The sequence below is a fragment of the Microchirus variegatus genome, assembly GCF_963457635.1.
Source record: "Microchirus variegatus genome assembly, chromosome: 13".
Taxonomy (NCBI): Eukaryota; Metazoa; Chordata; class Actinopteri; order Pleuronectiformes; family Soleidae; genus Microchirus; species Microchirus variegatus.
Genome location: NC_139814.1, coordinates 22560700 through 22587065, shown reverse-complemented (window position 1 = coordinate 22587065; position 26366 = coordinate 22560700). Strand labels below are relative to the sequence as shown.

The 26366-nt window shown below is 43.7% G+C and overlaps 1 protein-coding gene across 1 annotated transcript in view; it reads right to left on the bottom strand.

The window, feature by feature from the left end:
- Positions 1 to 26366, bottom strand: part of thsd7aa (thrombospondin, type I, domain containing 7Aa) — a gene marked incomplete at both ends in the record, with an annotated part of 121432 nt that overhangs the window by 17709 nt on the left and 77357 nt on the right. Inside the window, 15 exons of the mRNA XM_083899579.1 lie at positions 1914 to 2031; positions 2122 to 2237; positions 2324 to 2465; positions 3011 to 3164; positions 3599 to 3732; positions 5228 to 5406; positions 6076 to 6342; positions 6529 to 6723; positions 8470 to 8573; positions 9253 to 9385; positions 11278 to 11393; positions 12506 to 12746; positions 16051 to 16245; positions 22140 to 22343; positions 25215 to 25370. Of these exons, the coding sequence (XP_083755705.1) occupies positions 1914 to 2031; positions 2122 to 2237; positions 2324 to 2465; positions 3011 to 3164; positions 3599 to 3732; positions 5228 to 5406; positions 6076 to 6342; positions 6529 to 6723; positions 8470 to 8573; positions 9253 to 9385; positions 11278 to 11393; positions 12506 to 12746; positions 16051 to 16245; positions 22140 to 22343; positions 25215 to 25370 (2454 nt within the window). The remainder of the gene's footprint in view (positions 1 to 1913; positions 2032 to 2121; positions 2238 to 2323; positions 2466 to 3010; positions 3165 to 3598; positions 3733 to 5227; positions 5407 to 6075; positions 6343 to 6528; positions 6724 to 8469; positions 8574 to 9252; positions 9386 to 11277; positions 11394 to 12505; positions 12747 to 16050; positions 16246 to 22139; positions 22344 to 25214; positions 25371 to 26366) is intronic.

The window sequence follows — 26366 nt, the reverse complement described above, 5'->3', positions numbered from 1 at the left end:
TAGCCGCCGCCGCTGCTGCCTCGAATGGAATGCAAGCGGGTTTTTTGTCCACAGCATTCCGCGATAAAGATTCACAAACAAATACAGACATTCAAAAGGACAATTTGTGAGGCTTTTCGGCGATTTAAATTTAGTGTTCGCCTTTTCATGGACACTATTCTAGCAGAGAGGCCTTTAACTCCCATTCTTCAAATACACATCAGATGGCTTGATACAATAGTACTCTATACCCACAAAAAAAACCTGTCATCGCCCTCCATTAGGATGCTCATGCATCAGTTTGCTCCCTGCAGACGAGAGCATGGCAGAGTTTTGGTGTCGAGCGGTGGGTGGTGGGGGACGGCTGCTGGGTGAGAGACGACCCAGTGCCAGCTGTTTATCCCTGGGTTTGGCTTGAGAACACACAATGCTACGATTATCTATGCACACAGGTTGACACGTGCAGGAAAATGGCTGTGTAGTTTTTTTTTCTTGTTTTTTTTCTGATTGAAAACAGCACCTCGCTGGTTTCCAGGTATGTCCATTTGCCTGGAACAACTAATCCAGGCTCATTGCTATTCCTGGCTCGGGAACAGAAAGAGCTTCTCCAGGGAAGTATGTCCTCAGAGCCGGCCTGGAGATAAAATACAAACACAGGGAGGAAAGCGAGGAGGTCCTATTTTTTGTCATGGTCTACCTGCTGTTTCTCTGTAAAAGGGAAAAAAAATCCTTCTCGCCTGGGGAAAGATTAAAGTCACCACGATAGATGAAGTCTGTATTAGTTTCAGGTCTGATGTTTGCTCTTGTTGCTTCTGGCTGATTCTCTTTTCAAGGACTCGAGGAGAGAAGATTCCTCCCCGAGCCCCAGAGCACACACACACACACACACACACACACACACACATACGCACACCCGTAATGGACCGCCGATCAATGGCCTGATCCTATTGAATTACATGCAAGGTCATTATTATCCCTCTCTTCTCTTTGGGTTTAGCTGGAACATCATCGTTTCTCACATCATGGACAGTTTCTGGTTTCCACCATTACCGCGCGAGAGAGAGAGACGATAGCTCTTTAGCACACAGCTGAGCCCTGCTGACCTACTGCAGTAACAAATCACTCTCAGCTCTGTTCAGCAATAGTGGCAATAATTTGATTGATAAAATAAAAATAATAATAAAAATGTATTATTTTGTTTTTACATTAATTAATGTATGTATTTATTTATTGAATATTACCATGAATTAAAATAAAAATAATAATAAAAATGTATTATTTTATTTTTATTAATTAATTGAATCTTACCACTAATGGTGCCCTGTGTGAGGCTAATTAATATTTAATACATTTTTCAAAATATTTAATAATAATAAAGAAATAAAAAAAAATTATATAATGTTTTATTATTATTTTTATTTTAATTCATGGTAATAGTCAGTATTTATTTATTGAATATTACCATGAATGGTGCCCAGTGTGAGGCTAATTAATATTCAACTCATTTTTCAAAATATTTAATAATAATAAAATATATTTGTAAAATTGTATTATTATTGTTTATTTTATCAATCAAATTATTGCCACTATTGTTGATCCCCAATAGCTGTCAAATTCTTAAACTGCAAAGAGGCTGCCATGTTGGATCTCTTATTAAGCCATTGTCAATACAGCCATAGATGCAACCAAATGCAGCTGACATTAGCTGCATTGAAATAAATGTGTTTCTGTATACATAAGCATCAAAAGTACACCCTGGTTCTCTCTGTCCAGACTCTTTGTTCATAGAGTCTATGATTCATATCCGTATATGAATACAGATACATTTAAAAAAGCAGCATCCAAAGCCTGCTCAAATGTGTTGGTCAAACTCGAAACAGATTCCTACAGATTCTGTATATTTGACATGTATAAACAGAGTTCTCTTGACATACCTGACAGCCCACATCTGTGAGTGCACCCAGACCATAGCGACCAGTCGGACAGCTGGCAGTTGACGGGGCACTCCACCACGCAGGAGGCGTTCATATGCCACTTCCTCTCCAGACCCAGCTGCGAGACAACACCGTTTCATGCACTCATGTGTTACATTCAAAAAAAAGTCTTCAGAGGAGACGTTTGAAAATAACTCCACAGCTTTACCTCTTTGCAGAACTTGAGGTCAACGGACTTCCCGTCGCTACGCACGCAGTCCAACATGCGGGTTTTTATGCCGTTTCCGCACACCGCTCTGTCGCTCAGCTGACAGGTGCTCCAATCTGCAGGAGGAACATGTTTCACTATGTTACTCTAAAGGTGTGTTCACACTGAAGCTTTTAGCAGGAGGGAGAGGTTTGAGTCTCACCAGTGATGTTGTAGTGGTAATGAAAGCAGTTGCTGTTCAGTTTGCAGGGCTCCGTCTCTTTAGTCGGGGGACAGTCCTTCTCCTCTCCGGGCTGCCGCAGCGGGAACGCCGTCCTCGCCCGCGTACTGTTCCCGTTACACGGCTGAGAAGCAGAAGATATCGTTCACACTGTCATATGAAGGCACTGCTGCAGAGTTCCATTAGGGTAAGGGTTATCTGCACACCACACAACAAACTTCACTGAAGATCTGAACTGGTTTAAGCATCGTCTTTTTAAATATAATTGTGTTTGTGGACAGCAGTCCTGGAAGAGACAATCTAATGAAAACAAAACAGACGTTATGTTTCTGCTGGACTTAATCCAGCACTGAAAACTGGTTGTCGAACCAAGATTTCACCAGCCAACGTGTACGAGGCATATTTTATTTTGTACGAGAAGTATTTCAAACTTGGTATCATCATGGGAATCGAGACAGCGGAGTCACACATTCACGCTACGCAACACCAAAGCAGGAAAATCAACCTGCCAACAAGCAGCAGGCATTTCTGAGTTCTCTTCTACTCTCATCCCCACCTCAATATCAGATAGTACAGTACATCAGCAACAGATCTGTAGACATGGTACAGCTTTATTATAAAATTGGACTTTCAGTTGTACTATACTGTACTCTGCTATAATATTCTTACCAGTGCACATGGGGTCCAGGTTCCCCAGTCTGATAAGACGCAGTCCTCGGGGCACGGCAGTCTGCTGTTGCGGGCCCCCAGAGGCATCTCTTCAGGGTCACACAGGTAGTCCTCCACCTGCTCAGAGGGTCCGTCTATGGTGTTCAGCATGCACCTGGAAATACAGGGTTTAAACTAAGAGTCTGAAGAGATTCACTGAGGGTGGCAGGGGAAAGCTGGAGTCAAAATCCTCCGGACAAGTCACACTGCACATCTCTAGCTCCAATATACATGGTAAACAAACCACCATGATGCTTTTTTTTGGAACCAGGATTACTTATATTAGCATAATTTACAAAATAGACATCATGGTGTACTGAAGACGACCTGAAAACGACCATAAACCTCCTCAGAAAAATGTTTACTGATACTATAACGCAAGTTAGCTCATATTCTCATCGGCTTATACAAACAAGGCTGGTGGCTATTTTCTACAAATACTGGTTTCAGGCACTCGTAGACCTGTAGATGATGTCCAATTTTACTTGTGGGCTTAAAAGAAATGTCATGTGGCTGCCGCGTAAAAACGTAAATTTTGGATCATCTTACCTGACTTTCCTGGTCTGGACTCCTTCACCGCAGTTGTCCTTCACGTCCACGTTGCTCACCTTCCACACACTCCAGGGCTCGGCCACCCAGATGTACTGACCGCAATCACTGAGGCATGGCACGACCTCATATACCTGACACATAAAAAATAAAAAAACACAGTTAACCCATAATTTAACTACAAAGTAAAATAATAAACATCAAAAACAAAGATTTTGTGAAGTTACCTGAGCCTGTAGATGGAATCCATTAAATGCGTGAAAGAGAAAAACAACAGGAAAGAGGTTATTGTAAGCTTAATTTCTATAGCACACCAACTATTTAAAAGAATAAACATGCAGTATTAAGTAAATACTACAAGTGTCCTTAGTGTAACAAGATAAATCACAACTCTTGATGATGTCTTGGGAGAGCTCGAGGGCACGGGGGAGATGATCCAGAGGTTTGCAGCAAAAAATAGAACGATTCTAACGTGGAATGGATGAAAGGAGGACATTTAGACGGTCGCTAATGTCAAGAAGGAGACTAAGGAATGAGGAGGATCAGAAACCTCAAGCTGCAGCGCCTGATAGATATTCAATATCAACTTATTTTAGAGTCTATTTTTACTGGAAGTCAAATTAGGGGATGCACGAAGGAGAGAGGTAGATGGAGTAGGACAGAGGTAGCAGGTTCTACTTAAAAAGGCTGGCAGCTTCATTTTGAGCCGACTTGAAAGCGATGATAAATCATACAGATGCCACAGAGCCTTATGGCTGTGGATTTGATATTTGAAAGAACTGGATCAACTGCAGTGGTAAAGTTAAGAAGTTATCATGGACGGAGGTTACTGAGAGTAGCAGAGAAATGGATCTGTGGATCCAAAATGGCGATATATAGCATAATATCTTGAGTCTCTTAACAGGTTTGTCTTGAATTAAAGCTCACATAGAGTGGTCCTGTTGCACATATATGTTAGTTATGGAGGTCTACTTACATACATTAACTTGTTTTTATGGTCAAAAACCTCCTAGTTGCTGTAAGGAGCTGATAGAAATCCTCTTTTCTGACGATGTTCCCCAGCCGCGATATTTCAGACTCAACTCTCACCCCGGCTTCCCAACTGTCTTGTGATTGGCGAATACCCGGAAGTGAATTATTCAGCACACCCGCTCTCAGAAGCGCAGCTCCCCCCTCTGGAACGGTGGATGCACTGCTACTCATTATCAAAACATTGTTTTAACAATGTTTAAAAATAGTTTTGTCACGACTCCCCGCCGCAGTCCCTTTTATGACTTTGACCCAGAGTCAGAAGACGCTTTTGCTTGTAAAACACCTCCACAACGGACGTTATTCTTTTTCTGCGGTTCAATGTACGCAACCGGATGTGCCCGGACTAGTGCCCGGAGCAGGACGATGTGCTGTTGCGGAGAACCGGTGTTTACGTAACCGGACCGGGTTTTTTCAGAGATCTCGCTGAGCCCGAGATTACAATAAAACACAGTGTTCTCAGCAGTGGCTGAACTGTTTGTTTAGAATCTTCAGGGCTTCTTAAACAAGGTAATGATGCAGATATACACTAAAAAACAGCGTTAATTGGAACTTCCGGTCTAGGTCCGCTTTAACACATAATAAACACAGCTTTCTGACCTGGTTGACGTGGTCCAGTTTAGGACACGGCCTCCCGCCGTTGTAGGGCTTCTCTCGGAGCCACTTGGAGCGAACCTTGACGCCGCTGCCGCAGGACTTGCTGCAGCGTGACCAGTTGGACCACTCGCTCAGTTTGCAGTCGGACGGACAGGGGATGATGCAAGCCTCCTCGATGTATCCTGTATGCGACGATATTACAATGAAGGCCTGTTGTTTTGCTGTTATTACATCATTCAAAATGTATTTTTCCCATAGTAACAAGAGAACATCAGCCTTCAGACGTTTGCATGATGATGCAACGATGTGAAATGCGTGACATGTCGTGAAACCGTGTTGCTATAGTGACAGTTCATTAGCAAACTCCAAACTTTTTTTCAGCGGGAAAAGTAAGTTGTAGTAAGTTATCTACATCTTCTTTAGCTGTTTGACACGAGCGTCTGACGAGGATAATTACGAGCGGGATTATCCGGTGAAACCCAACGGAGAAGTGTAATCGTAAATTCAATTTCTATGTCTCAGAGCTGCCCATCACCCTATACCTGGCCAATACAGAATACCAGGTACTTTTGTGTATTGTGTGTTGTATATTGTGTAATTACCATGTCTAGCCTGAACTTGCACCTTCCTACAACATCCGCAGGGAGTCGGCGCCCCGATACCTACAGTATAGTATATACAGTAGGAGTTGCTCAAGTATAAATGTGGATGCTCTGGGTCTTTCTCCAGCTAGGATCACTCCTGTGAAGATTGACCTTTTCCTTGCAAGGAAAATAAAACATTGTCGCCCGGCAGAAGTTCTCTGTTACATTCTTCACCAGCAGCAGAAGAACCTCCCCCAGAAACCTCACCGTGGCTGTTGCAGCGCGACGTCTCCACAATGCGGCCGTCCTGGTCGTAGCACGCCATGGCCTGGTAACGATACCCCTGGCCGCACTCCTTGATGTCGCCTTGGACCTTCATTCCCAGCTGACCCTCCACGCGGCCGCCCTCGGGCAGCACGCAGTCCGACCAGTTCCCCACGGGCTGAGCGTTGTATTTGTTGCACGGGCAGTACTGCGTCTCGCTCAGCGGATACACCTGGTGGTTCTTACACTGGTCGCGCTTCTTGCTCTTCCCTTAAAGAAACGAAATATTAATTGTTAACATACCGTAGCTTAGATAGAAAAAGGTCAGCCTTTCAGGTCTCACACGGAGGAAATTAGAAATTTAAAATGCTTTTTTTCTCTCAACATCCCTTGATCTCACTCCAAAGGTTAACATAATCTAGAAAGTCAGCTTGAAGTCAGCGCGCCGCCACTCACCCACGAGCATCCTCTTGCGGACCCTGACGCCCACACAGTCGGCGGTGCAGGAGGAGAACTTGGACCAGCTGCTGAGCTGACAGTCTTCCTGGCAGGGCAGCTGGCAGTGCTGGATGAGAGGCGGCATGGGGCTGGCAAACTTAAGACAAGCTTCAACCTCCACTTGCCCACCATCCTGCTTCCGGCATGAAACAGCTACAAAGACATGGCATGAAAGAGTTTACTGTATGAGGAGGAGGAGGAGGATTTTGTATGCTCAGTGTTTTTTGTGTGTGTGTTTAATAATGAACACAACAGCGGCAGACTGTTGGGTTTGAAACACCTCGAGACACAGAGAGATGAGCTCTGTGAGCTCAGTTATCCAACAGGAGCCCACATCAGCCACAACACTGTTTTCATGATTAAATGATTAACCCTTTTACCCGCGGTAAATTGCCGTGGAAATAATACACAACTCGTTATCTCTTTAAAGAAACTTGAACTGCTAGATTGGGAGAACACCGTGAAAAACACTGACTCCAATGTTAGTTTATTTAAAAGCCTACATGGTCTAGCTCCACCTCCTTTACAGGAATATGAAAAAAGAACTCTCTTCTTTAGGAGAAGTGCATTTGGCCAGGCTACCTTTTTTTTTTTTTTTTTTTGTTAGAGCAACCAATACCTGGAACTCTATACCTGGAACGCAATACGTGAATTATCAACTCTCATCTAATTTTCCAAACAATTTTAAAAAAACGGTAACTGCAGAATCAAACCTATTGTCATTAACTGGGATAATCTATAATTTGTTGTTTTGTAATTTATGCAATTTGAATTTATTGTGATGTTTTACTCTGACTTATTTTATTTATTTATGTATTTATTTAATTATTTATTCATTCATTCATTTAATTACTTAATTATTTCTTTATTTATTTAATTAATTAACTTATAGGGACCATCAACCTAAGGATGGAAATTAGACTTTGGCTACAATCCTGTATATTTACATGTTTTGAAATGTTCATTAATATACACCGTCTCTTTTTGAAATAAATAAATAAACTTAAACGTATATGGGCGTCCTGGGGGTGTGTGCTTATGCATGAATAATTACTATTTAACCAAAACACCCTAAAAACACCCACCCAACAATAAGAAATACTCGACTCAAAGGCTGTAAAGTGACTCTGCTCTTCCACAGGCTGTATCGAATGAGTTGATGAACAGTGAGAGGTTTATATTGAATTGTCTCTCTCTCTCTCTGGTTCAGAGGATACTATTTCTGGTAATGGTGCGCCAAAGCCTCGCGAAGACGCAGGAGCAGGATGCTCATTATTGAAATCAAATAATGGCTTCTGTCTCCGAGACTTTAACAGGAGTCTGAGTGTGAGCGCCGCAGGAAAACAAGTCGACTTGTTGCCGCCTGATCGTTCACTCAGGACCACAGGCGTGTGATCGCAATGTCTTAAAGGAATAGTAAATGTGTTAAACAGCTGAAATCATTATCATGGGAACCAGGTAGATGAGGACATCTGTTCAAACCTTAAAAAATACACAGTGTCTGAAGATATGACCAAGATGTCCAGCAGAGGTCACTGTGAATGGCTGTGGACAAACACGACACTAAGCACTAAAGCATATAAAAAACAGCATGTGGAAGGAGGTATTTTTGGTTCTACGCAGACTCAGGTGTGAGCTTGGATGCTAGTTTCATCAGATGTGTCACACACAAACATTTGTTGTCTCCTTTGTGTGTTTGTGTGAAAGCCAAACTTGCTTACGGGTAATGGGAGGTAAACAAAACACAAACAAAACAAATGCTTTGTATTTTATGTGAACACAAAGCACTGCCTTTGAGTGATGACTGCTTGTCGTTATATCATTTTTCCTCTGCTGTTATGCGTTCATCCAGAGAGGAAAATCAGATGTCGTGTATGTGTGTGTGTGTTCATCGCTTACCTCGTATCTGCAGCCCGGGACCGCACATCTCCTCAGCTCCGGGACTGTCCTGACGAACCGACCACGGTACCAGCTGGCATCGCCGCCACTTGTGAGTCTTCCAGCTGGGGAGGAATCAGAGGAGCGAAAGGTGGCCAAGTGGAATCCACAGAAACACAAATACAATGCAGCGGTTAACGACGGCCAACATGGGGGGGGGGGGGGCAGGACGTATTAAGCTGCTGCTGTGCTTCTTACAGGTGAGGGACGGTTGCAGGAGAGTTGAATAGTTTCAAACAACACTTTCCTTCGTCAATTTCTGCTACTAAGTGAAGCAGATAATCCAATATTTACACTAGAAGCCTCTTATTCTTTCAGGTCTTCTCCCTTTTTTTTTTACACTATAACAGTATTTCTGTCATTTATTACAGATTAGTATTATGACGCCACGGATGGAGGAATCAGGGCTTTAACACCTGTTCAGTGAACTCTAGTCAATGAAGTTCCGAATATGCATTTTACTTTAATTCAAGCTTTAATTCAAGGCGATCTCGTCGCCACAGAGCGATATGCAGTATGGAAAATGACTTGATGAAGCCATGGAATCCACACATTCTTTATGTGAGAACCATGAAATGGAAATATATACAAGGATAATTCGCAGTGGAAAGACAAGGAATGGTAACTCAATGCTTCATTAAATGCTGTAATAATGGCTTTTCATCCAAACCAAAGTCCGTATGATGGCAAACCTGTGCTTTTGCCACAAAAAAACTGATTATTTTGACAAAAAGGACCATTTACCGGTGTCCACTGCAGACGGACGGAGCCTCACACTCTCTCTCCTGGGTCAACACCTCAGGACAGTCCTGTCCACCGTTGGCTGGTAACTGGATCATAATGCGTTTCCTGTTCTGTTTCTTCTTCATGTTTCCATCTAAGAGAAACGAGAAAAAGAAAAACACACGTAAAACATTTTATTTTAAACTGAGAACGATTTCCCTCTAGATGAGTTTTGTGCTGGCAGAAGCAGGAATCAGTCGGTTGCTTAGTTACAGCTACAAATGAGGAGCAGCAATGGACTCTGGGCCGATCACACACACACACACACACACATCAATGTAAATTGTTTTCCTGTGTCTGAAAAACACAGAATTTGCCCCGCAATGCGTTTTTTCTGGTGGTTAAAGTTGCTTTCAACTTTTCATAACATGGCGCGGAGTTGCAGTGAAAAACAGAAACAGGAACCTTTCAAAGCCACGAACACAGGAATTCTTGATCTAAAACAGAGCTGCTGCACTTTCAAAGTTCTCTCTGGAGTCGTCATAGCAAAAAAAAAAAAAAAAAAAAGTGAACGGTATTAGTGTGGGCATAATTAAAGGACTATATGAAAGGAGACTGAGATCCAATAAAAGAGTAAGACGTCTCTATGCGTGATTTCGACTTTGTGTTGTATTAAAACACACAAATGGAGAACACGGTGTTTGTAATGAAAGCCCAGCAGGTCTCCGTTTCTCTGCTTTTGCCAACGTCTCTCTCGCCCACTGACTGCTAAAAGTGACCACCATCAAGAAGACGCTAATACAATCAAGTGGAATATTGAGTTTCAACCCCATCATCTGCTCTGCGGTATCCAATACACCTCCACGTGTGGTGGAGGTTATGGACTTTACAGGAAGTCTATGTGAGGACTATCATATCATATTACACTTCTTGTGCTGCCAGAGGACCTCTTATGTGATGACTTACTGAATAAGGAGCAGCGTGTAGAGGTTTCAGAAGAATATCGATACAGGGGATGGGACGGGCTAGGGTAAGGGTTGGGGTTGGGGGTTGGGGGTAGGGGGTTTGGGGTTTGGGGTTTGGTGTTTGGGTTGGGGTTGGGGTTGGGGTTTGGGTTGAGGTTTGAGTTGAGGTTGAGGTTGGGGTTGGGGTTGGGGTTGGGGTTGGTGTTGGGGTTGGGGTTGGGGTTGGGATTGGGGTTGGGGTTTGGGGTTTGGGTTGGGGTTGGGGTCTGGGTTGGGGTTGAAGTTTGGGTTGGGGTTAGAGGTTAGGAGGTTAAAACTGTTATACAGGCCTACTGAGCCCGCGTATGGTTCAGTCCAGGAAGCCTAAACCCTAAGGGCAAGGGTTTGGGGTTAGGGTTAGCAAAAGTATGTGTTGGTGAAAGGCATGAGCCTCTCCAGACCTATCACTGACATCTGATCACAACTAGATAGATCAAGTCGTAGTGCAACGTGGCACCAAAGCTCCATTCCCACCAATCAGTTCACAGTTAGCATGTTATGCAATTATTTGCACTTCCCTTTGTCAAACACTGAGCGGGCTGCCACACTATCCAATCTGTGCTGCCCCACTTTTTTGGCACCAGTCCTTTGGGTTACAAAGCACAGCAGTGACACACACACACACTGAGGCAGAGCTCTAAATCTGGCTACTCTCTGTGGCAAATACGTCCCAAATTAGATCTACCCATCTCTAAAACTCTACCTTCATCTTGTCACAGTCTTTGCCCCATGACGCTTAGCACCTGAAATAAAGCTTTTCCAAAGGTGGGGAAACCCTGACTTAATAGGACATCTACATTTTTTTTTTCTTTTAAAAGACAGGTTTCAGCAGGAATACATTAAACATGACAGAACTCAAATGGAATTTCAATTCTTCCATCTTCCGTCTCAGTGCGCACCCATGATTTTATTACCAGTCTGCTGGTGCTGAAATAATGATGAGCATATAGGGTACGCTTCGTCGACTTGAGAACAAAAAAGGATTCCCAAGGTGCTGCTGCATGTGTCCGGTGTGACGCACGTATATAATGTGTATAGCTACCTGCTCTACATGCTGCCGGGCATGGACTCCAGTCGCTGTACGGGGTCACGATGCAGTCTCGCTTGCATGGCAGCAAGCAGGGCCTGACGGTGTCTGGGCGCAGGCTCTCTGGACACCTGAAAGTACATCATTGACATGCTCAGTCACACACACGCAGAGCCAGGGAGTGAGAATACCCTTGGAAATTGAGATTGAGATGTGCTGGATCAGCGCCAAAGGCACCATGCGGAGAGAGTTTGCGAGGAAGCTCCCGGTGTGCCTGACGAATGGATGATGTGTGTGTTTGTGTGTGTGTTCCATTTTTAATAGAGCTACTTTAAAAGCTGTAGGAGTTTGATTGTGAGTCTTATCCTCGTGATGTTGCAGTATTACATTTTCGGGATCAAGACTTTCTATGCCGAGTCTACAATTTCAGGATTTGAGTGATATTTTAATGACCATTCTTACCATATTTGAATCATAATTTACCATAATTTGTTCCTATCCTATGTTAATTAGTTAGAATTTTAGGCTCTTGCAGAGTCGTCGTCACACTCCTGGCCACAGCTGGAGCTGTTGGTCAAGGCTGGGCTGTCCCTCCCTGCACTGATGTGAGAGTGTGTCCCAAGGCTCAGAGCTCAGCGTGTTACTGTAGATTTAGGGAGTGAGCACAGGAATAAAACAGCCAGATTCATTTCCATACACAGCATGGGGGGGGGCTGCTGGGGATCGCCTGCATCGCACCGGCAAACTAATGCTCCATTTCTGTTGCATTAATAAATAGATAATGTCGGTTGCCAGCAGATGCTAACGGGAGGTGGCGGTGAGGGGTGGGGGTGGCCGTTTGGCTCATCACCTAAAAAACAGTGCTACACACAGCAACAACCAATTAACCAGTAGAATGAACAGCAGAAGGTGTCACATGCGAAACCAACCGTATACTGTACAAATTATGCACATATTAATTGTTGTGAATGAAATTGAATAATTTGCATTCTCATACTGTATTTCCCTACTCTCTGCATATATTGAACATTTCTTGCCTGAAAAACAAGCTGTTATCACACTATAATGCCCCAGTTTTGGCACCAATATGCCACATCTATGTATATATTGATTTTAAGGTCTGATTTACTGTTTTGTACAAAGCGCAAAGACTGTTTGGGATCAGAGTTTATGGAGCGATCTCCTCTGGACAAATTGAAATCGTCGTACCTTGCGTGCATTACATATCCGGTCCGAGTCTTACTTTTTCGGGGGAACCTGGCCCACGTTGACCCGGATACAGATGACCTTGCGTGTTTGCATCCCCACTGAGCAGGAGGCGTCCTCGCTGTGCGTCCGGATCACGGACATGTTGGTGGTCGGAATGGAGGAATCCTCGATGCACTGGCCCCACGGGCCTGTTTGCCAGTGGTACACAGTGCATGGGTGGTCGTTGCAGTTCCGTACTTCCTGCAGGGCGCTGGTGTTAGGACAGAGGACTCCACCTGGAGGTGAAGAGGAACATCTACTCAGGACTGATGTACTGAAGGATAAAGAGTCTAGCGCAATTCTACTCATCGCGCCGCGCATGACTCGGCTTGTAGATGATACATCCTTTGACTCGTCAAAGCTTGTGGACTCAACAACCATCAGCTCCTCTAGGCAGGATGTGGAAATTGAGCCGATTGATGTCTACAAAGCAGCGCTATAAAGGCTGTAAAGAGGCTATATTAAAGTGCTGTGGAGCTTGAAATTTACACCGTCTGACATGTCGCTGAGAAGCGTCTTTGGAGATTCTCATTCATCCAGGGCATATCCAACGGCTTTAAAACCAGGAGTAACTCCACTTCAAATACCTTCAAAGAGGTCCACTTTCTCCTGATTTTCATGCATGTGAAGAAGTTTTCAGACGTAACTGTGCACTTCACCTGGGCACAAAGTGAAAGTAGAAACCTGTTTCTGACTACAGGGGAACAGTGTTGTGTTGTAAAAACTAACCCAAACCAGGAGGAAAAACTGCAACCTGCTACTTCATCACAAATCACAGCAGCTGCAGTCACTTTTCTTTCCTTATTTAAATGAGAGTCTAAAATCAAAGATGTTTATTAACCTCATGCAAAACACAGTTTGTTTTTAATTGAAGTTAATTATGTGTGTTGGGTGATTAACATCACAATGGTTGCACTGGAACCACATACGCACATTTAAGATTTCTTGTAGTCTGCAGCAGATTTTGCAAGCTTACTTTGTTGTTGTTAATGCTTGAGCAACTATAGCTAATCCAGTTAAAGAAAATGCACAAAAGCTGTAAAAGTACAGGACGACTAACAGCAAAGTCGTCTGGCTTGGCCTTGCTGTGCGAGTCCGTGTGTGTCGAGCCATCGATTAACAATTAGCTTTGATTTTCTCCCCATGACTTGTTGGCAAACAAACGTGGCCAAAGCAGCGCAAGAGATAAATCCGAGGGTCTCCGGGGACAGAGCTAGCCGCAGTGATTGACAGGGATGCGATGACCCGTGGGGTGAAATGTCTATAACAGAGTGAGAACACCAGGTGGGGTCCGCGCACCACGTGACCCACGCCATCACAGACACTTGTCATCAGCAACCGTCATCAACCTTGGGAAAAAGACAACCCCCTATAGGAGAAGGTCAGCCATTAGCGCCGCGGAAAGCAACGCACGACATCCCCCCCGGACGGAGACGGAGCGGTGAATTGGACGTGAGAAAGTGTCTGAGGCGAAGCAGACGACTGACCTCTGTGTAACAGCCCAGAGGTGACGTCCTACAGAGAGTCATTTATAAGAGATATTATTGAATTTCATCATCACGGGCGGTCATCTATCAGTCCTGAAGCTCATTAGCACACAAAAGGACACGCCATCATTGCTGCGCGAGCTAATTAAACTGTTCGCTGATAAATATTTAAGTGTCGTACCAATTCAGTTTGACACAAGCTTGAAAAATGAGCGCCAACAAACGGATGGAAATTAGCCAGGTCACAAGAATCCTTATTATTCTTCATCGCTAGCTTAGTCTAACCGTTCTCCTTGACGATAAAGAGGAGTATCATCGTCCTCTTCAAGTTTTATTATGTGTGCGGTTAATGACACAATTTTACTCAACACTATCATATGAGGTAATAAACCTCCGGTGTGATTTTAAATGTTTGCCTTGACCTGAATAATTAGCTCATACACCGTGACCCATATTAACGGCACCTTGATGTCGTCGTTGTAAATGTGTCAATGTGATTATGTTTCACTCAAACTCAGCTGTGAGAATTTAATTACGTGATAGTGCACGTGCCTAATGAAAGTTAGCACTGCTGCAATGCTATGTTAGCTAACCCGGCAGCAAGAGTTGCTATGGTGATGTGTAGTCTACCACATCGGGAACAGAGAAGAATGTTCTCGTGTGAGAGGTTTGCACTGTGTTGTGTTTGGGATAAAAACCCACCAGAATGATTTTTAATGGTTAGCACCTGTGGTGAAATATTAGCCTGACATGACGTGATTAGCTAGCCGTCGTGCTGCTACTTAGCAAGCAGTGCACTGCTAAGCTAAGATCACATTTCAAACCTATTGCATAGTCTATATTGATCTTTAGAACACTGAACTTTTAATTGTGTTAGTTCTTTTCCTGTAATTATATGCAGCAATCTGACATTTATGCTACATATTCCCCCTACAACAAAGTCAATAGAGAAAATCAGTGATATTACATCACAGCACACAGTAAGGTCAAATGTGTGATTTTGTCATTTCATTTAATGAATCGCTTTTTCTTAAAGTCCTCACTTGTAGCCATGTTGTCACAGAGAGCTAGCATGCACTAACAATGTGTCAGTACCAATTATAACTACATTTAAAATTAAATACAATGAAGTACTATGGTTGGAAACTTTCTAACTAGGCCCAATGCCACTAGCTTGTTACTGCAATTTGTGTGTAAAAGATAAAATGACGATCTGGCGTCAAAACAGATGCCGTGTCCATCTGCGCGACCTCTCATTTTTCCTCATTACGATGTTCACTCACAATACTGATATGACACTGCACTTCAGCACCATAGAAATACCCACTACTGACCTTGAGTTTAAGACCAAGAACTACCCCAAAACTACTGCTACTACTGACGTTGAAGAAAACCTTTTACTATATTCTGTTTTTAGTCTACTTCATCTATTATTCATTCTATTTTTGTCTATTCTAAAAATCACAGGGATTCTGCAGGGGCCAGCATATCGACGAGAAGACAGTACATCAAGGTAGCTACTTTCCTTCTCACTTTAAAGGTATGGAGCCTACATACATCAAATATAGAGTATATACCAAAGATTGGATGCACCAGCGACAGCATGGAAGGACCTTAAACAGAAGTAAACGCAAAAATCCTTTTTCAGTTCTTAAAGCCAAGATATTGCACGATTTTTGACAATATGAATACGAAAACACTGTGCTATCGGCGTTGTGACAGTTCTCCCCGGCTTGTTATCGCTGCAGTCACTTCTTACCCTGCATCACAGTAACCCACGCCACAACCTTTGCAGTCGCTGTGGAGGAACACACAGAATAATTCATTTCACTTTGACATTTTACTCGCTGGATATGAGCAGAAGAGACAAATGAGATTTGCAGCAAAAGCTGGGGGAGCTTGCACCACCACCAGCAGCGATGTGGAATTAGACCAATATGTGTTGGGTTCACTGATCTTTGCGGGGTAGGGTTTAGGGTTAATATATTGCACTGTATAAGACAAGACTGGCTGACTGTATTGTTCCATATTAATAAAACCTTGGGGTTCCCACCTTCTCCTGCGTTGTAGGCGAGGATGGAGCGAGATCTTGTCTGTTTGCCCTCCGTACTTTTTCCGGAGCATGTGTGAGAACAGGGGGACCAGGCAGTCCAGGGGCTCAGGACACAGTCCTTCGGGCAAGGCACCTCACAGATGGCGGGCATCGGCAGGATGGCATCGCGGCACAGCTGCCTCTCCACATATTTACCTGCGTGATGGAACAAAATGACAAATTATGCTTTTTTTCTTCCTTGTTACCACGGGGTCACCACAGAGGACTTTTCCGGAACCGTATTGTTAATTTGGGGTCAATAAAAAACTAAAATGACTCATTCTACACACTCTACACTCTGATAAATAAGGGTTCCAAAAGGGTCCTTCTACAAGGCCTGAGGTTCTACCTGGAACCATTTGCTTCTGAAAAGGGTTCTTGGTAACACTAATGGTTCCAGTAAGAACCATTTTGATCCAGAGAATCCTTTAAAACCCCTTTCCTGAATAAATGGTTTTAAAAGGGTTCTTGGTGGAACACTCCAAAAGGGTTCCAAGTGGAACCTTTATAAAAAGGTTATACCTGGAGCCTAAAAAAAGGGTTCTCCTATGAGGACAAGCCAAAGAACGTTATATGGTTCGACTTAGCACTTTTATTTCTAAGAGTGTACTCACTGTCTACATTCTATCTTTGTGCTGTCTGAAGTGCCCTGGTGGTAGCTCTAGGCCATGAAGCGACTCTGTGTCAGAGATCAGTCTCTAGAAATCAGTCAGCGCCACACAAAGATGCAGTTGAGTCACTCAGGAACCAGGAAGGCTCTCTATACTTTTTGCTTTGTGCCATCTCTCTAGTACGCTGCACCTCTGGGGGATACCCAGTGGAACATCCACAATTCCACCTTGTAGCTTTAAAGTGAACATCCAATTTTTTCCACCCTAGATTTGTACCAAACAAGCAAGTCCATGTGGAACATGGCTACATTTTTCTGAACACACTGAAAGACACCAAAAGGCACAATGCACCATCTGCTCTGAACTGTTTGTCCTTGTCAAAGGATGCAAACAACCCACTGGGAACTCCAATCACCAACCGCCCCCCCAAAATTGCTCATCAGGGTATCGCTGAAACCTCAAGTCTCCTAAATAACTTGAAGTAAGCTGTCATCTGAAGATGTTTGAAGTCCTTTCAAGAGTTTGCTTTGTAAGGGTGCAGCTGCTGAGATGCTGACAGGTTCTGTTATTGATCAAGCTCTGTAGTCGCTGTCGTCACTCTCCTTCTACCCACCCCTGGCCCCTCCGCTTTCTGTCCTATCGCTGAAAGACCATATCAGAAAAATCTTATCTTGAAGGCGAGAGCAGGGATGGCAGGTGGTAAGTCGAGTGACACATCTGGGACCCCGGGGGAAAACCGCGACCCTAGTTTCATCACGGGGGCAACAAGAGATCAATAAAAGGCTGGTGAGGAGAAACCCCCCCCCCCCCCCCCCCCCCAGAGGGATGCCACATGGCTATGGGAGAGAGGTGGAGTTGGCGATGGGGGTAATGGAGGACACCCATGTGATAGATACAGGAGGAAAATCATTGAAGCGACTGACATTCAAGTGATGGCTTTTGTTAGTGGAGCACCGCATGAGTTGACTGTAGTTGATAATTAAACACAATCGATGGTCCAAACTGGGCAGCGTGGATCAATCAAGTGATGAAGACGATGATAGGATGATAATTCATCCTGTAAAAGATTGGTTATCAATAAGGTGTTTTGACAAGAAGGGGGGAAATGTCGTCAGGAAGGTAGCATTTTGACCAGATTGATTCAGTTTCTCTTTTGTTATTCTTTCTTCTGACAGAATGAAGGTCAAATTGGTTCATTTGTTTCAGTAGAAGCTGAAGCCAAAGCTTGTCATTATTATGTTCAAACCGAGTGCACAGTTTAATAGCCACAGAGATATGACACCGTCCAGTAATTCGCAATTAAAGCCACTGTTACTGCGGTAGGTGCTTCTTCTTCTTTCCTCCCGGATTAGGGTTCAGTGGAACAATCCTAGCTCAAGTTTTTGGTACAAACTAATTGCGTTCATTCATTTACAGTTAAAAGCTAAGCATTGGAGCTTTAAACATTTGTTCTAGCTGAGTAAAATCTGTTCAAGGAGTTAGAAAAATGCCACGAAGAACAGGAATTTCTCTCTGGGAATGAATGAACGAACACCAAGCACAAAGACAATTATTTATAGTAAACAAGTTAGCGCTGGAGGAGGAGGAAGAACATAATCACTGGTGCACTGCAGCCCTGTGCATGTGGACCTTGGTGATAAGTATAATATGTAAACTGATGAACAAGCCCAATCCCCCCCCCCTCCACTCTGTGAGTCTCCTGTGCTCCCCAGAGCCCTCATTAGCAGCTACTGTGTTATAGTTCAGGAATCTACCACAATAGCCTTGATCCCCCTCCCCCCCTTAACATTTTTACCATTGACTTTTCAAGCTATTGTGTACTAGGTTGAGTTATTTTTTTAATTGCAGCTAACCAACAACTCACCATTAAAGAGTTGCATATTTTGACCGAGTTCTACATCATCTACATCTTACATCATATCCCTAAAAAAGAGGTGGGAAAAAAGATTAGGGAAAATATCCATTATCTTAAGATTTCCTGCTCCCTTCAGTTCACGATAACACGTTTGCATTTCCACCGGCTGCCTCAGGGAGTTTGTGAGAATGACATGCAGCTTTCCTTTGATTAAGGTGAGCTGCGCTTAATTTTTTAAAGACCATAAGCAAAACTGGGGAAATATTTCCTACAATGGCAGTTTTTTCTGTATTTTTTTTGTTTCAACATTGTCCTCTCACTTGCTTTTCAGCTGAAGCTCTGAAAGTTTGAGCTCCACTTAAAACACAAAAGTCCAACACATTTACTTTTAATTGGACCCACAGGGTGAGCTGTACAATGCAGAGCAGATACTGCTCGCTGCGTGTTGTTTATGTCACCTATTTCTTTTAATTAGCGTCTTAAATTGTTTCACATAAAAGTACATGAAATGGATAAGTTTGAAGAAGAGTCTCAGAAAAAGAGGAACTCCAGGAGTGACGGATGAACACAGAGAAGTTAAACCTTTAAAACATAATCCTCAGAATGTCTGTCTGGTCTTTTTTTTTGTTGCTTATTTTAAGCATAACAGGGTCAGGAAATATCCTGTTTAGTGCTTTAGTCCATTTTTCCAGAATAACTTTCAACATCTAGCAGTTATTTACAATTTACTGCATGTTAAAATAGTCTCAAAGTCCAAATAAATGGAAACTACGTTCAGGCGTTTTTTTTTCCAATTCTCTCCTCTCTGGTGACAAATATGCCGATTCGCCACATTAGCTTTGACTTGTAACTTCTCAGCTTTCAGACACTGTTGGAATTTTTCTAACACAAATCGTTACGCAATTACCATAACGCAAAGGTGTCATCCACGCACCATACCTCACCTTTGGAAAAAGCACCGTACAACCCTTGCACTTTATTCAGCCACTCATTATTTATGGCTTTATCCTCCACGTGAGGGTCTCAGGGGGACCACTGGAGCCAATTCCATTTGACATAGGGCAAACAACGATTCGCTCTCACATTCACACCGACGTGAATTAACTAATTAACCTTTGCATGGTTTTGGAATGTGGGAGGAAATACCCGGAGAAAACCCACGCACACGAGTGGTGAACTCTAGGGTCAAGAACCCTGGTCTTTTTGCTGCAAGGCAACAGTCTGAGCCACTCAGCTGCTGTGTGGCCCACCTTGCACTTCTTATGCATTTACTGTTGTCTTACTGAGCAAAATGTTTGATTATTAAAAATATACCCTGATAAACCCTCCCATGCATGTAAAAGCTACCGTTTGCAGAAGCAATGGCAACGTGTGATCGCAAAGAATGGGTTGAATAATCACAAATAAAGATGCAGTTATAAAACCCTACCAACTCTGGTTAGTTGAGTATAGTTTCCTTATTTCTGATGACTCATAACAACATTCTTCAATAGATTAGATAGAAACTTCAAATAAAAATAGTGTCCCTGTGCGGGGGACAATGGTTAACTGATATACAAATTGTGTTTCACTCAATCTAAAAATAGCAAATAATCAACACCACTGCCAGTTCTCTTTCCCCGGTACCTTACATTGTTTTCCAGGAACCCAGATGAAAGCATTTACATGCTGGAACAGCACAAACGAGACGAGCACAAACAATGGGTTTTATATCTCCCGACAAGTAGAGCAATTACAATGATGGGCGGCGAGCCAGGGCCATAGGGCCCACGGTGTTTCGGTTCAAAGTGAGGCTCGGCTCGGCAGCTCCGCAGCAATTCCGAGCCGACTAAACTTGGTGACACCTCTTTGAATAAAACTTCCAAGCAAAGCAGGAACACATCCAGTTATCTGGTAATTAGCTCAAGGGTTCAACTGGGTCAACTCATCAGTGCTGGTACACTGCATCTCCAAGCACCTACATCTGACTGATCTACCCAAGGGCTTTTTTTTTTCTTCTTTTAACAGTTTATATAGCAAGGTAAATTTCTGAGTGGGCAGGGAATTAGAACAAACACTGCGATGCCCTTACTTCTCGTGTCACATTTGGTCTGCGTGTTCTACGAAGGTGATCAGATTATAATGAGTCGTCTGAACGAGGGAAAAGAGACTGAAGATTTTCCGAGGATTTTCTCACCTCCATCGCCAGTGTACAATGAATTATCTGGTGGCTACAGAAGGATCCAGCCAGAGATCAGCGACTTATTCCACTTGATCACAGTTCAGATACAACCCCAATGACAAATACGATATGACCTAGGGATGGCTGTTGAGCTTGAAGAGCGACGTCTTCCAACCTCAAGGTTTGATTGTCCTCAACAAGACGTACTTATGTGTCCTTGGGTTAGACGCTTTACCTCAACTCACTCCTGTTGTGCTGGCAGCGAGTGAATGAGTATGGATCATGTGCGATTAAAAGACAAAATAAATCTGGATGAATTGCAACACTTTCGTTGGTCTGTTGTGGAGGATAAAGCTGTAGAAAATGGATGGATGGATGAATGTGTTGGTTTGTTGGGGTTAGGGTTAGTAAATTGGGCACTGCCATAGGTGCACCACCTGTGACCCTCCTATGGAGGATAAAGCTGTAGAAAATGGATGGATGGATGAATTCATTGGTCTACGTTCATCAAAGTGGCCTTTGCAGCCCACAAAAAGTTGATACCCTATATGCGACATTGTCTCAGGTCTTACCGTCGCCTCCTTGGCTAATTTGAGCCACTGCATAGCAACATAGCTTTGTCGCCGGTGTGCAATGAATTGCAAGTACAAGGGCTGACCTTTTGAAGGATCCACCCATTTTATTCTTCATTGCTCCGGAGAGGAGCGACGCTTCTCTCGGCGGCTTTTGCCAAAGTCTTTGAAATGGGATTGCATCACGGTGGCTCGTCTAAGGCCGTCCCGTTTCAAAGACGGCCTCTCTGGGACGCCGCCGCAGAGTTCAGACATTTGCATTCTCCCGTTTCATGCAGACGCGAGCGCTCTCGATATCTGTGTTGAAGTGAGTTCACTCTAACAGTTGTGGCAAGGAATGCAGGAGTGGAAAAGAGATGTGTGAAACTCACCTTCAGCACCCTTGAAAGGACACTGATCAGCCAAAATATTAAAACTCGACTATTGAAGCTGTAAAGAATGATAATTCAGACTTAAGATTTTTAAAAACACACCATGGATATTCACAAACAAATAGCCTTATGTCACTGTAAGGTCAAATCTGATTCCCCTGGACAAGACTTGACACCCCTTCAAGAACATGACACATCCACACATAAACAGATGTGACATGTTTTTCCCGGAGATTTAACATGCCACTGTCAGAGAGAGAGAGAAAAAAAACCACTGTCAGCTGTTGTTACATTGCTATCTTGGTTTATAGGCGTTACTTTTGCCCTCTCTATAAACTGCTATCGTGGTCCAGTTTATGGTGTGAACAATAAAGTTGTTTTTTGGGGGAATTATCTCATCGCATTTTCTATAAAGTGAAACAGAAAGTTGGGGGTAATTCTTGGGGCAAGTGGTGAAAGAGATTGAGTCTGATTACTCACCATCACTGTTGATACACTGCACTTCAGGGATCTGGGTTCCTGGTCCGCACTCCCTCTCGTTGTCAGGGATGCACTCCTCCAGTTTGACCACCAGCCAGTCGAAGCAGCTGGGGTCCTCGCACGGTATCGCCTCCACCAGGTGGGGGCAGTTCCCCGTCCCGCCCGTCAGCTCATTGACTATCCTCCTCTTCCTCAGTTTGAAGCCTGTCGGAGAAGAACAAGAGGAGCCCTAATGAAGTAAACGAACACAAATCGCAGCCGCGCTAATCAGCCACGGCGCCCCCCTCTGTGCGCCGCGAGAGTGGAACTCTGGATGCAATCGGGAACGCGTCTAACATGCAACTGTAGGTACATTAACTTCACTCCATGGTCACAGTGGGCCTTGATGATGATTATAATTGTGAAATTGCATTTGACGCGACAGTCCATTAAGCCCGAAGTTGAAAGAAAAACATAAGAACTTCACACGATGATTTATATTCCCGATTCTCCTCCCTCGCTTTTATCTAATGTGACTAATGCATGCAGGGATCCATTAATGCAGCTGGGGTTTGTTCTCATGTACGTGTTGTTTCCTCTTCACTCAAGGGCAAAGGATTCCATGACCCAGGTCCTGCGATGGAGGGAGGAGGAGGGTTCTAACTCCAGCCCGGCCAAGGTCACTCACCCCCTAATCCACACTTCTGCTGCAGCCTGATAAGACAGTCAAGCCGTGGAGTGCCTGCAGGACTCAGGTGGACATGGAAGAATGTCCCTTTCCCCGCCATTCCTTTTTTGTCCCCCCTTTCCTTTTAAAAACCTGTATTTAATCAGACAGCTCAGCAGAACATGTACCGCCATGTGTCTAGACCCATTGATGGAGGTTTTATCTCAGAGCGAGGAGTGGGGGTGGGGGTTCATAAGAGTGAAGATGAGTCTTGGGGTGCAGGGAATTCAATTCTATCAGGCATCGCTCACTGGCTATCAGCAGACCGTGTTATGAACAGCATTGCATCAAGATGTAGCACATGTGGCTGCTTCCAGAAGCTATAGACGCTTCATTTTCACCGAAGACACATACATGGAAACAAACAGATGTGATTATCTTTACATGAGATCCATGTCAGTGTAGTGTAGCTGTGGACTGAATCTTAAACATGGGACTGTTGGAAGCAAAACTCGAAAATCAATCATTTGAACAGGTACAGCCTTACAAGATACGTTCAGGTTTTCTTTGAGTGTATGTTGTTCGTACTGACAAAGAAATAGAATACATGTTGGGAAGCATGTTTGCCACTAAACCCATTGGGTTAAACTTCTTTTTATGCATAGCAATCAAAGTTTGCAAACCCCTAACTCTCCTGCACCAAAGCCCATTGATAAAATCAGCATTTTAAGCTCAACAGGACACAAGAGCAGCTGGTCTACTGCTGCCTCGTTTGGTACGTTTGTGTTGCTAAGGTGAAGTTGAATTAATAACTCCAAACATCCACAGTCACAAATAAAAGCATTTAACATTTGAACTCACTGATGGAGGCATCAGTGGAAGTACGCATGGTGAATTTTAAAATAGCCAATTTTCTCTACGGACTTTGGTTTCGGGAGTGACCAGTTAAGAAATCAACGAAAATGGAAGTTTCCAGATGGAAGAAAAGCTGTTTAATGGTGAAATGCAGGAGCAAACATGTGCTTCGACAACACACAGTAGTGTAGTTTGCTATCTTTGCTATGTAAAGACTCAAGACTGCATTGTAAGCAGCTGATGAGACGTCATAGATACTTGTTTTCTATATAGATTACATAAGGCAAGAGTTCAATTTCCATAGAAAATACAATAAATGTAACCAATGTTAGGATTTCGGTGAGAATAATCCCAACTCGATGGATACTCCAGCCTTACTTGTTGTTAGCACATATAGAAATATGCTTTCACACCAGCTGTAATTACAGTCAACAAGTTCCCATGTACTGTGGCAAGGTGATTAAAAGTTTTAAAGCCTGGAGGGCACATTTTAAGTCCACCGCTCTCTTCCGCTTAATGAGAAGCGGCAAACTTGAGTTTGGTTGTCTGTCCGTGTTCTCTTTACACAATCCCACTGTAACAAAAAAAAAAAAGACAGCAAGTGCAGCATAAGTGGCTTAGCGAGCGAGCGAGTGGGAGCGGATCCGTCATTAAGATACAGTACATGGGAGTTAGAGTTTGCAGCCATGCCTTTCATTGGAGGCGCTTCATTAAGGCAGAGTCAACATGCATTAGTCATGGAGGCCCGCTGCAGTTGCAGGGATAATTAAGAACTGAAGTGGCGCCAAGTGGACGAGCCCAACCTGCCACAGGAGCCAACAAACACAAAGAGGACACAATGAGGTTCTGCTGTCAATCACTGTTTGTTTTTTTTAGTGCAAACATCTCTTTTTCAGAGGGGAGAGTGTGTATAAGAACCTCGTTTGTGAGGAACCTCTCTTGTGAGTACTCAGCGGAAATTCCTTTCAGAACTTTTTTTCGGGAAAAGGTGCAGAGTCATCGCTGTAGTTTCTTTTCAGGGCGACTGAACCTTGTTATCCTATTATGTATTCAAATTTATTTCATTAGAATAAAAAAGGCCCCGGGAGATGAATCATACATTTTTCAAAGGGGGCTGTGACACAACTGCAAAGAGGCAGCAAACACTACAACAACAAACATCCACCAGCACTCGTCTGTGTATAATAAGAAAAATATGGGTTCCTCGAGGAAAAAGGTTGGGAACTATTGCTTTAGAGCTGAAGCGACATACCATTAATTAAGTTACTCACACTTGCCAGTTTCCTGATCTATTTGTGGAGGTGATTTTGGCACGTGCTATTGTTCTATGTTTACTTCGGGGAGTTTGTCCAGTGATACCAAAGAGAGCAGTCTGTTCTTTTTTAACTAAGCTGCATTTTTTTCTTTTGTTCCGAGCGCATACACTGAAAAATGACTATACAGCAACAAATGATTATGGCCACTGCAATTTTAGGACACAACAAACACATTTTTGGTGTGAGGTTCCTGGGAAACTACTTTACGATGAAGTGGAAGTGTAATTTTAGTAAAAAAAAGTAGCCTCTTCTACCTACCTTTCTTGGCCGCCTGGTCTTGACAGTTCTCGTAGGTGCAGGGTCCCCACGCGCTCCACGAAGACACCTCGCATTCGACCGGACAGCTGATGTGGCAGAGCTGGGTGGTGTTCGGGGGGGCGCCCAGACACAGGTCGCTGTCCACTGGCCGCAGTGCTGAATGAGGAGACGTCGACAAGATCAGTGGAAGTGTCGTGGATAAAAACGTAGGAGGATACAGTCAATGAAAGAACACAGAATAACACAATAGCAGATAACTTTGCTTCTTAAAATTGTGAATAAATACAATTTTTTTCTGCCTTTAAGGTGTCTCCATAAACCCAAACAATTCAGTTCAAATAAAAGTAGTGATGGGCACGTTAGCGGCGGTTAACGGCACCAAAATTAACCGACATTGACGCATGACAGGTTTCCATGATGACTGACCAAAAAAAGACGCATGTGACGTCATGTTTACGTGACTCCGGATTGTTAAAATGAGTCTCTAAAGTAGGGCTGAACTTTAAAAACAGAGGCACACATACGCAGTACACGGGTACACTGGTTATTTGTAGTGCTGCTCTTTTCATTTAGTAAACAGACCGCTCCAGTTACAGACCACTAAAGGAGCTAACTTAGCTAACGGAGCTAACTGGTAAACGGTGCCTGGACTTCGGTGCCGCGGCACGCAAACATGACGCCACGTGCGTCTTTTTCCGGTCAGTCGTCATGGAAAAGCGCCATGCGTTGACGTCGTTAACGATACACAGTACTTGCAAATATCCACATTTTCCGAAAACTCCTACACATAGTTTATTAATTTCCTCCGCACAACCAACAGACTTCCATTTGGCCTTGTTCTCTGCGCAGACCTCAGCTCCTTCACGACTCACTATCCGTGACTCTCTTCCAAGGTCACCGGGGCTGATGAATCATTCTCACTGTGTGCCACACCAACCTCATCCACATGCAAATTACCTCTCCTTGGCCAAAGGTGTGTGTCCCCCTTTAATTGCTTCACTTAAGCGCGTGAACACGCGGCCGCGACCTTCGGGACCCGACGCGAGAGCAAGTGATGTGTCAAAAATACTGTTCTGTATGTTTAAAATGTTGGTGTAGACCTTTGTGTTCGTATGTACAGAACAATAAAATGTTGCTTATGTTATTGCTTTT